The sequence below is a fragment of the Ornithodoros turicata genome, unplaced genomic scaffold (genome assembly GCF_037126465.1).
Source record: "Ornithodoros turicata isolate Travis unplaced genomic scaffold, ASM3712646v1 Chromosome78, whole genome shotgun sequence".
NCBI classification, from domain to species: Eukaryota; Metazoa; Arthropoda; class Arachnida; order Ixodida; family Argasidae; genus Ornithodoros; species Ornithodoros turicata.
Genome location: NW_026999392.1, coordinates 198,788 through 210,863, shown reverse-complemented (window position 1 = coordinate 210,863; position 12,076 = coordinate 198,788). Strand labels below are relative to the sequence as shown.

Genomic DNA, 12,076 nt, shown 5'->3' with positions numbered 1-12,076 from the left:
GCCTAACTCTCTGGTATCTCATATACGCATGTCAGTCGTCTGAGGAAGTGCTCATTGACATGATTGTTCCAATTTAACAGGACGGAATGCCTCAAATTCTTGGTAGCAGTTACAATTCTGACATGCTCATCTGAAGACGAACGTGTGGAGCTGCTTAACAAATGGATTCAAGTTGCAATGGACACAAAGACAGCTGTGGGGAACCTCCATGGTTTCACTGGCATCATGCAAGGACTTTCTATAACGCAGGTAATGCTCTTCCTTTCCATGTCTCTGTTGACCCTTCCTGCTCACGATCGTAATCATTCCCAGGCTGACTCAGAAATAGTTTTAACTGATGTGCCTTTTCATTTCACCTTGGCAGCAGGACGATGGATGAGGGCAACCCTGGAAGGAAGTCTGTTTGCGACCTGTTGCTTATCTCACAAAATTACACATATTTTCTCTCGAGTCCAGGAATGATTTTATGAGAGCAAAATATCTTCTGGTTCTCAGCTGATGTTTTTCAAAGGGACTCATGGTTGTGCCAACTAGTTGTTGTACAAGTAGCAACCTATTTGTATTAACCATTTAGCATGTAATTACAAGTTTAGTTATTTATTGCCCCGGCGTCGGGAACTTGGCGCCCCCATCGCCCGGCAGCAGCCGCAGTAGCCCCCTCCTGCACTCACGGTTGGGTCGCCGCAGGAGGCAGACCCACACGTATAGCTGTGCGTGGCTGTCCCGTGTCTGGGGAAAGGGAGATCGGGAAAGCAACACACCGCTTTGGCCCCTGCTTCCCATAGTCGGGTGGCCAGGATTATTCAGCTAGTGGCCATCTCCCTTTTCATCACTTTCTCTTCCTTGGTCTCCTTCTTTCTCTCCTTTTCCTCTTTTCACCTTCTTTGGCGGCAAGGGTCAACCTTGGGCAGTCTTTCACTCTCCAGAAGTTGCACTTGGGTATAGTGTAGGCGTACCTGCTACTGCGCCAAACGCGGTCCCCTGGTTGGGCTCCGTGGTGGGCTGCAGGACCCTTGCATCGAATTGTATTGTCACCTTTATGGCTTCCTTTCTTTAAAACCCCCGAGATCGGAATCGGTTCCGCACCGAGTACCAGCAAATTGATTTAATACCTCAACACCTGAACCATGACAGAATGGCGTAAATGCAGACTAGCTGGTGGATAAATTCCATGATAATTCGTGTTTGTGTTTGTTTACGTGTTCTTGCCCATCGCTCAGGCTTGCCTATCATCCGAACCATGGTTTGCAAAGTTTCTGGTTGTCCACTCTAATGATGACACAAGACCACTGTCAAAGGTATCTCCTTTTATAAGCACTTGAACAGCTGATAGGTAAAGAATACAATGCCAAGAAACTGGGCTCTGGAGATATCCAGGTCAATGTTGAAAAGCGAGACCAAAGCAGTGCGCCTCTTTCACTGACAAGCATCAATGGGATATCTGTCACAGTAAGTTCACACCGGAGTCTCAACATTGTTAAAGGAGTAATTTCTGAGAGCGACCTTCTTGACTGTTCGGAATCGGAACTCCAAGAAGGCCTACAACAGCACGGTGTGGTAGCTGTAAAGCGAATAGTCATGCGTAGGGATGGGAAAGAAATCCCAACAAAGCACATCATCCTTTCTTTCAAGCTCCACAAGCTGCCAGACACAATCAAAGCCGGTTACCTCAGTTGCAATATGAGGGCTTACATCCCAAATCCAAGTCGCTGTTACAAGTGCCAGCGGTTTGGCCACGGTTCTCAGGTATGCCATGGGCAGCCCGTCTGTGCTAAGTGCGCCGGCAAAGACCATTCGTCAGAGTCGTGCAGCAATGACTTTCAGTGTGCCAATTGCAAGGGTAACCACCCTGTTTACTCCAGATCATGTCCTTGTTGGAAGGAGGAGAAACAGATCCTCAAGCTGAAAACGGAGCAAAATACATATCACATACAGTGCAGCAAAGGCACAATTGGCGTTCCAGAAGAAAGGAACCTTCTCTGATGTGGTGTGCAGGGGAGTGGCACCACTCAGAGTATCGGTGGAGACCCAGACCTTCCCTCCACACTCCCCAACACAAAGAGAGGGACACTGAGGGTTCTCCTCCAGTGGCCTCTCAGACGAACAGACAGGGAGATGCAATGTTAACCTCAGAGGAGGTTGTTGCATCCGTTTGGGACGGGATTGCCATGGGCCTGTCTCAAAACACGAGTCAGAGCATGGATCTCGATGACGACGACTGCTGCTCTCAGAAGTCGTCTTCGAGTCTACCAGGCCTTTCCATGGGCAAGGAACAGAGAAAGAAAAAAGCTGGCCGAGGACGAGGAGGAAAAGCTAAGGAACAACAACAAAGGGTTCCTCCACCGAGAATACAAGCTCCTTAATCCCTCCGCATTCATGGACAGTTGTTCCACAAGGTCTTTACACCTTAGAGTAGTGGTTCAGTCCATATTCTTTTTCCTCTTCTGTACATTTCTTATGAGTTCCCAGAGCATTATTCAGTGGAACTGCCGCGGTTTGCTGAAAAATCTTGATGACGTCCATGATTTGGCAGACAAACATCATACTGTCTTTTTCTGTCTCCAAGAAACAAATTTGATTCCAGACACCCCTTTCCACCTCCGACGGTGGAATGTTTATCATAAGGACCGAACGAACACGGCACGTGCTTCTGGAGGTGTGACCATTCTCACGGCCAGAACACTTTCCACAAATCTTGAGGCCATTGCTGTACAGATCTGCACTGACCGTGTAGTGACGGTATGCTCTTTATACCTACCGCCATCAGTCTGGGTCGAACAGAGACAGCTTGAGGATCTTATTAATCAACTCCCATCACCTCTTCTAGTACTGGGAGATTTCAATGCGCATCATTTGCTCTGGGGTTGTTCCAAAGTTGACACCCGAGGTAAAATGTTTGAGAAATTATTAGCATCCTTGCTAATCTGCCTGCTGAATGCAGGAAACGCTACTCATGTTAATGCTGCTTCGCAGTCCTTTTCAGCCATTGATATTTCGCTGTGCACTCCATCTGTATTTCAGGACATTTCATGGACAGTGGACGAAAACCCCTATGGTAGCGATCACTTCCCTGTCGTTTTAGAGATAAATCGACCATCAGGTGCAATTAAAACCCGCCCACCTCGTTGGAAGACACAGTTAGCAGACTGGAACCTCTTTAAACAAGAAGCCACACTTTCTATATAGAGTCCCTCCTTGGGCTGAACATTAATGATGCAAATAACTGTGTCACAGACATTCTTGAAAGAGCAGCAACCAAGTCCCTTCAACAGTCATCAGGTCAACTGCCCAGGCGTTGCAAGCCTTGGTGGTCGGAGGACTGTGGAAATACACGAAAAGAGCAGAACCGTGCTTGGGGCAGGTTCCGGTGGTATCCAACCCCAGCAAATCTACTGGCGTTTGAGAGAGCTCGAGCAAAAGCTAGGTGGACATGCCGACAAGCAAAGAGTGAATCATGGAAGGGTTTTGTCTCCTCCTTGAATAGCAGTACCCCAACTAAGGTTGTGTGGGATCGACTAAAAAAAATACCGTATTACCGCGTATTATCCGGCATGCCGGATTAAAGCGAGGTTGACCTGCATGCCGGGAAACCCCGTATTTCCCGGCATGCCGGCAAATGCGAGAATCGGGGACGTAGTCTTCCAGGAGTCAACCGAGGTCCTTCACAACAGTTCAATGACACACGCGGGGAAAGTCCAGGGAAGGATGACGTCACGGAACGAACGCTGGTTCTTGCTCTACTGTTCCCTCCGGAGGATGAAAGCCCATTCATTGTGCTAATATTATCTTCACTGGACAATCTTGACCTGCTTACGGCCGCTTGGGTCTTGCTCTGGCATTACTGAGCCTGCCACCATGGATGAAGGTCCGACTCCGGCTCGTACGCACACGCGTAGTTACACGATCTCGTTCAAACTGGACGTGCTGAAGAAGCTGTCCGAACTTCATGGTAACATCAGCGCAACAGCACGATTTTTCTGCATTCCTCGTTCGTGCGTGCAGGACTGGTTGAGGCAGCAGGACAAGCTCGAAGCGTGCAGGACCGACGACGACTTGGTCATCAGGAAACGTAGGTGCATACCTTCTTCCGAGGACACCGCAAAGAAACGTGCAAGGTACCCTGCAATGGAGGAAAGCCTTGCTAGCTGGATATCCGAAGAACGAAAGCAAGGTATTCCTGTTTCTGCATCCCACATCAAGGCGCGGGCCGAAGACTTACTAAGCAAGAGCGACGGTGCAACGAACTTCAAGGCAAGCAATGGTTGGTTGGAAAGGTTCACCAAAAGGTACAAAGTTGTCAACAGGTCAGTCACCAGTGTTGGGCAAAAGGTTCCGGACAATGCGCGTGAGCTGTGCCATTGTTTTTTCAAGTTTCACGAATCAGTAATTGGAGGAATTGAACTGAAGAACATTGGAAACATGGACGAGACGCCGATGTATTTTGACTTGCCACAGAATAAGACGTACGACTTTAAGGGAGTCAAGCACGTAACATGCAGGACAACCGGCAAGGACAAGCTTCGATACACTGTTGTTCTCAGCGCAATGGCCGATGGTACAAAACTGAAGCCGATGATAATATTCAAAGGACTCAAGAACGTGCCAAAGGTTGACTTCCCTAAAGAAATTGTTGTTTCTGTGGCAATGAAAGGGAGCATGACTGCTGAGCTTATGAACACCTACAAGCAAAAGGTCTGGGCTGCACGACCGGGTGCCTTCTTCAAACCCAAATCAGTGCTGGTGATGGACAGTGCGCCAGCGCATCTGAAGACTACAACAAAATCAAGCTTCAAGCAGCATTACGCCACCTGCCTCTCGATTATTCCTGGTGGACTCACACCACTTCTTCAGCCTGCCGACGTAGCTTGGAATCGCAACTTCAAGACAGCGATGAGGAGCCTGTGGACGGAATGGTTGAGGAATGGAGAAGTGGAGCACACGAAGTCGGGAAAACGCCGCTCCGCTTCATATGCCACCATTGCACAATGGGTCAAAGAGGCATGGAGTCAAGTTCCCGAGGAGCTGATTCGTCAATCTTTTATCAAGTGTGGACTTGTGGCAGAAGCAGACTCCAGTAGTCTACATGGACGTTTAGCTGATGTTCTGACGACGGGCACGATGGAGCCCAGCCCGATCCACGACGAAGAAAACGGGTCTGGACTCACTGACGCGGAAAGTTGCGATTCTTCTGATGACGAGGACATAAATGCCTTATAAGTTTGTTGTACTATTGCATATAGCCTTCTGTTTGTGATAGCATGTCGTTGTACAATAAAGGTTTTGTAAGAATTACTTGTCTCAGTCATTCTGTACCACGTGCCGGCGACCTCGTTTAATCCGGCATGCCGGGATAGACCAGGCAGGCAGATCGCGAAAGTTGGTCGACCTCGGAAAATCCGGCATGCCGGATAATACGCGGTAATACGGTAAAGGGCAATTACACAAGCTTCTCTATTCCCCTCTTGGAGAGGAATGGTGCGGTGTGCCAAACTTTAGAAGAACAGGCAGATGTGTTGGGAGAACACTTCCAGAGTGTTTCTTCCTCCTCTCACTACACCAGGGATTTCTTAAAAGTCAAAGATGCTGCTGAAAAATTCAAAATCACATATGGCACCAGTGACAGTCATGCTTTTAATAAACCATTTTGTATGATGGAGCTGCTGCGTGCTCTGTCGTCTCCAAGACAAACAGCACCTGGGCCAGATCGAATCACGTACAGCATGTTGCACCACTTATCAAAAACATCACTACAAGTTCTCCTGCACTTTTTCAGTTCAGCCAATCTCGCGCAATTCAATTCAGCCCATCTCGTTGGAAAGTGGCTACAGTCGTTCCACTTTTGAAGCCAGGGAAAGATCCTTCCAATGCATGTAGCTACAGGCCTATAGACCTTACAAGTTGTTTAGGCAAAACCTTCGAGCGCATGGTTAACTGCCGCCTGATGTACTTCCTCGTAGAAAATGGATGTCTCGACAGGTATCAGTGCGGATTTAGAGCCGCCCACTCAACCACTGATCATCTGTTGTGGCTGGAAACTGTCATCAGAGAGGCGTTTGTCAGAAAACAGCATTGTATATCCATATTTTTTTATCTACAAAAAGCATACGATACGGCATGGCGATATGGTATCGTTCGTGACTTGTACAATTTCGGTGTACGCGGTCGTATGCTCCGCTGCATCGCAAATTTTCTACAGGACAGAACTTTTAGAGTCCAATCGGGCACATCACTCTCACGTTCTTTTATTTAGGAGAACTGTGTACCACAGGGTTCCGTTCTGAGTGTCACACTCTTCATAGTAGAAATGAACTCTATTGTTCACGCTATTCCGCCATCCGTCATGTACTCACTATACGTTGACGATGTTCAGATATCTTGTTCGTCTACAAGCATTTCAACATGTGTGAGACAACTCCAGCTCTGTGTGAACAAATTAGCAAAATGGTCATCTGAGAATGGGTTTAATTTCTCACCTGAGAAAACGGTTTGCATACCCTTCTCAAGAGTAAGGGGTATGTTTCCTGAGCCAGAACTTAAAATGAATGGCCAAGATATTACGGTCAAATCTGAGCATAAATCCCTGGGTATACTTTTTGACCGCACGCTCACTTTCAACCCTCACATAAGGAACCTAAAAAGTAAATGTGGGAAATCTCTGAACATTCTCAAAATCTTGTCACATAGATCCTGGGGTGCAGACCGTGAGGTTCTGCGCCGCATCTACACATCTTGCATCCGTTCCAAGCTTGACTATGGATCTGCACAAAAGTCTGTCTTGAAAGCTCTACACCCTGTCCACCACCAGGGACTGCGACTGGTCTTGGGAGCGTTTCGCACATCGCTGGTCGAGAGTCTCTATGTGGAGTGCAACGAATGGTCATTAGAAAGGCGGAGATTTTACCTTGCCTCCACATATGCACTAAAAGTACGAAGTTATCCACAGCACCCAGCTTTCTCTTGTGTTACTCAGACACGCTGCAAACAGTTATTTCTTAACAAACTGTCATGTACACCTCCTTTCAACTTGCGAATCCTGCAGGAAATTGAAACAAACAGTTTTTCAGAGTACGATTCTACGCCTGTAGGAACTAGTGGGAGCATTGCTCCGTGGCAGCCACCGCCCGAACACAATACATCTTTATTGCAGTACAAGAAACACGAAACCCCCACAGCCGTACTCCTGCAAGAGTTTCTGTCTGTCAAAGATGGTTTTGGGGACCACGTCGCATTTTACTCAGATGGTTCCAGTACGGACACCGGTGTCTCATGTGCAATGGTTACAGACACATCTTGCAGATCGCACTGATTGCCAAACACAGCTTCCATTTTCACCGCAGAAGTCTATGGCATAATCTTGGCACTTAATCATATACTGTGACTTTCCATCAGGTTATCAGTTGTGTACACTGATGTAACGTTCCTTCTCGACGGAACCCAATAGTCCAAAACTGTGTCCTCTTCTTTCTTCCTCGTGACCCCACCCTCTCGTCCTCCTCGTTGGCACCTTACAACTGATTCGCTTAGTTGCCTGCAGGCTATATGTAGCCTGCAACCACCAAAAAACCTGCTCGTTCTGCAAGCAAAACACCTGTCTAGCCGCATAATAAACAGAGGTCTTTCCTTGACACTTTGCTGGGTGCCCAGCCACGTCGGGATACCCGGTAACGAGCTCGCGGACACAGCGGCTACCAACGCACTCTCAGGTGACATAACCCCCTTTGACGTACCAGCACAGGATCTGAGGTCTGCCTTGCGTAGAGCAATTAACTTAAAATGGCAACATGACTGGGACACACAGACAAATAATAAATTACACTTGATCAAGTGTAATGTAGGCAAGCCTGCAGGAGGTTTCAAAGAGGGGCTTTTTAAAGTAGTCATATCTCATTTGCGTATCGGCCACACATTTCTCACACATGGATTTTTAATTCTCCTGAAGGACCCACCTCAGTGTGTGCACTGTGCTGAGCAGTTGTCTATTCTTCACATTCTCATCAGCTGCCCTCTCTAGGAACATCATCGCCAAACTCATTTTTCTGAGTTCTACCGGTATAGAATTCCTCTTCACCCAGCCCTTTTGCTGGACGATGAGCCGCTTGTCAGTTTTAGCAGAGTTTACAAGTTTTTTAGGGACACTGGATACCTAAGAGATATCTGAATTCACGTACATTTTTTATGTTTATGTATATCAGTTTTAAATTGATCGTTTTCTTTTAACTGGTAAAGAGATCATATCTCACAGTATTGGTGCATTATAGCCTTAGTTGCTCATGCGCCATAAAAACCCGAATCATCATCATTATTTATTGCTTCGTCACGAGGTGTTGCTTGACCTTTGCCGGATTCATTCAAATGTGTGGTAGTACTTCCCAGCAGCATTGTGGGTTACCACTCTCAGGGATGGGCAGTATTTAAATACATTGTATTTAAAATAGTATTTAAAATATAAATACATGTATTTAAAATACGTATTTAAATACAGGCAAGAAAAATGTATTTATATTTATATTTAAATACCGTTTTAGGCATATTTATATTTAAAATACACTTAAATACACATATCTGATCCTCCCGTATTTGTGGGCTTCTCTCGAGTTCCACATTGTTAGCCTGCAGTGATGGAGGGTATCTTGGTTAGAGGCTACAGGTCACTAATACCGTGTGTTCGGGGATTTCCGTCCTTCTATAAAACAGCACAATGTGCGAATGAGGGCATTGCCACCCCCGATGCAGCGGGGTGACTGGACAGGACAGACAGACGGGACAAGAACAGACAACAACGACTTAAAACCAACAAATGAACACTTTATTCAACATAGAGAAAGTGGAAGAAGCGATAACGAGTTCATTAGCTGGTTTTGAGTCGTCGTGGGTTCTTGTCCCGTTACCGCCCTGTCTAATACCCCCTTCGCTGCTAGTGAGACTCAAGGAGACGTTTACATTTAATGGAAAGTCGGTCCACGCAAGATGCTGAAATCATCACACTGCATCACGGAAAAATAAAGGAATATGTGGGCATTGTGTGCAGCAGAGATGCATCCATAGGCGGCTCCATTTATTATATAATTTAAAATAATTATGTACCTGGACGGCTCAAAGTATTTACAGAAGTAGTTACAGTATTTAAATACTGTCTTAATGTATTTATATTTTGTATTTAACTACTTTCATCATAAAGTATTTATAGGCAGTATTTAAATACATGAAAACATGTAGTATTTTGTATTTATATTTAAATACCCGAAAAGTGTATTTATGCCCATCCCTGCCACTCATACACGGAAATCCCAAGTCCATGTGGTGAGGAGAGTAGCTCCCACTTTCCAAAGGCATACCACGTTTCCAGAACAAAAGAGGAAATTAATGAGGGATCACCCTGATGAGCACCAAGGCTGGCCTCGGGTTGCACTCGTTAGAGTTGGACATTTCCAGAAGCTTAGTATTCACAGAGCCCCGAATGAGAAGCACAGCTCACAAACATCACGTAGAGACAAAATGGGCACTGAGAGTCCCTTTGTAGTTCTACAAGAGCAATTTTATTATTGGAAACGGAAATACTCAAGTTACGTTGCCTCTTCTAAAAATATGACACATTCTCGTTGCAGATCTCGAGGCTGAAAGCAACTTGGCTGACCCTACGACAGAAGTACACTGCGACTGCTCTCGCGTACGAAACAAAGCTTCGACCAACCTTGAGGAGCATGCAGGAATGCAGCAATCCCCAAGCACCGAATACCTGCTTGCCCTACCTTCTTTCCCTGATCACCATCTTAGAAATTAATTACGACATGGAATGCACTAAGGCACCGAGCAAGGACGTGAATGTGGAGTTGCCGTGGGAGCGCACTGCGTCGGACTACGGGTTACAGCTCTTGTTGCAGCACCTTGAGAATGGTAGCGCCATCATCAGGCAGTATGCAACACTCAAGAGGAACAGTGAGATTGTGTTTGAGAATGTCAAGTTAGATGATACGTTGCTGGAAGTATTTAGAACAGAGTTTCAGCTGCTCTTTCTGTGGGGAGCAAAGGGAGCAACTGTGGCACAAAGTGAGAGACATTCCAAGCTTGAGCAGGTTTTGACAGCTATGTCCTATCGCTGTGAAGCCACCATTAGCTAAGCTAAGATTCTTGTTTTATACAACTAGAAGACCTTCAGAGCTTGCTTAATTGAAATGCATCGAGAGAGTCTTATGCCCGTGTCAGACGGACTAATTTAGTGTCACATTCAACGAGTCACACCATTCGTGTGTGGTCATGCAGCATATTTAGTGACTGTTGGCAGAAGGTGCACTAACGATTTATCGAGTTCCCCAAACTCACTTCACTCCTCTTCGACTGACTCGACGGCAGGCTTTGTGGTACAGGTAAAAATAATGAGAAAAAGCGAATGCCCAACACCCCAATATTTTTAAACGAGTCTTCAAAAGCGTGTTTATTTGATTTTAGTACAGCGCGGTATTGCACCGAAAAACGTGTCATTACTCTCGTCACTGTCTTGGTGATCCGGCGGCGACCATTTTTGTTGTGGCACGTGTGCGAGGATAATTTGTTTTATGCTGGAAGAAGATTTCCAGGAAGTGACCTGGACAGATACACTTACTTAAGCCATGTAGCAAGCACGTAGTGGAAGTGACATTCATCTGGTTGAATGCACTTGACAAAAATGACACTAAATTAGCCCTTCTGAAAGCACTATTAGAATTGTTGTGCAAAGTTTATCTAAAAGGAGAAGTTGACTCTCACAACTACCACACTTCCTTTGTCGGCAAATATAGTGCCATAGAGGGATTACATGAGGAAGAATTGGAGCCCAACACCTAAAGTATTGCTATTACATTCCAAAGCATTTGAGTGTGGGAACCAGAACCCTGTGAATTAAGTACTACAGGGAAATTTAATTTGAGGGCGGATCAGTTGTGCGAGTAAATACAGTAATTTGTCAAGCTTGGTAGGTGACTAGGATGGCCATAATTTGATTTCAAAATGCTTTCAAAGCAACAGCGCTTTACCACCTTGTTTTCACTGAAATCTGAAAATGCCATTTGAATTTGTGGCAGGTAACATATCCTTTAGATGATCCAAACTATGAGAAGCATATTAATGTAAGTGTACAAAGTACAAGACAGTTTCAAGTTACCAGGAAGAGTGTAACTGTGGAGCTTGTCGCACATTTTCTGAAAATTTCACTTTTCATTTATGATTTTTATTTACAATGTGCACTACCAAAACAGCAATGTTAAAGCATCCCACTTATTTTTATGGCAGACATTGTTATTGCAAATGAAGAATGTAAAACTTGTGCTTGTCATTTATGTGACTCTTGAACCTGACTAGCCTTCTGTGGTAACCCAGAATCTGTATGCAGCTGTGAAATGATACTTTGAATTCTAGTCAGTGGTCACCCATTGCAAAATGATCGTTATAGTCACGAAAAATAAAATGTACATAGATGCATGACTGTAGCCTTTTTGGTGCTTGTTTGTGCTGTGATATTATGATAGGTGATGTTATGATTAGGGCTTGATTTTTGGGGGGAAATGTTGGGTTATATTTTGCTTCAATAATTCAGATGTAAATCTTTGGTTTACTCTGCATAATACACAGGGCACAGCAATAGACAGAGTCCATGCATGTAAGAGGTGAGTTTGTGTTGGTTGAGACGACTTCGGATCCCCCTGGTACAGCAATTTTTGGGGAAATACCGAGTTAAGCCCAGTTTTTCCTGATTTCAATGAGGAGGTAAATATCGGGTATAACCATAAAAAGTCAGGCCCTAGTTATGGTGTGGAAAATCCATGTTCCTAATGCACTGTCTAAGCCCTCTGTTAGTCTCTATTTTTTATGCAATATGAGAGTGTGAGTCATGACACAGTAGGGAACTGGGCTCTTGTGACATGCTAAACAAACACTGCCAAAGAATTCCTAGCCTCACCTGTGAGAAGAGTTGACACACTCATATTTTTCTTCTCTGGTTGAATGACATATATACATTTTTGCAGAATCATAGTTACTTTTTTCTATCTATGATACACATAGTGTGAGGCCCTTTGGTTACATGCTGAACAGTACTGCATGT

General features: G+C 45.3%; 1 protein-coding gene across 6 annotated transcripts in view; it reads left to right on the top strand.

Annotated features, from left to right (window-relative positions):
- Positions 1–11,454, top strand: part of LOC135374565 (SH2 domain-containing protein 3C-like) — a 286,980-nt gene extending 275,526 nt beyond the window's left edge. For all 6 annotated transcript variants that reach the window (XM_064607502.1, XM_064607503.1, XM_064607507.1 and 3 more), the window contains 2 exons: positions 81–249; positions 9,606–11,454. In XM_064607502.1, the coding sequence (XP_064463572.1) occupies positions 81–249; positions 9,606–10,118 (682 nt within the window). In that variant the 3' untranslated portion in view covers positions 10,119–11,454. The remainder of the gene's footprint in view (positions 1–80; positions 250–9,605) is intronic.
- Positions 11,455–12,076: the final 622 nt, after the last annotated feature.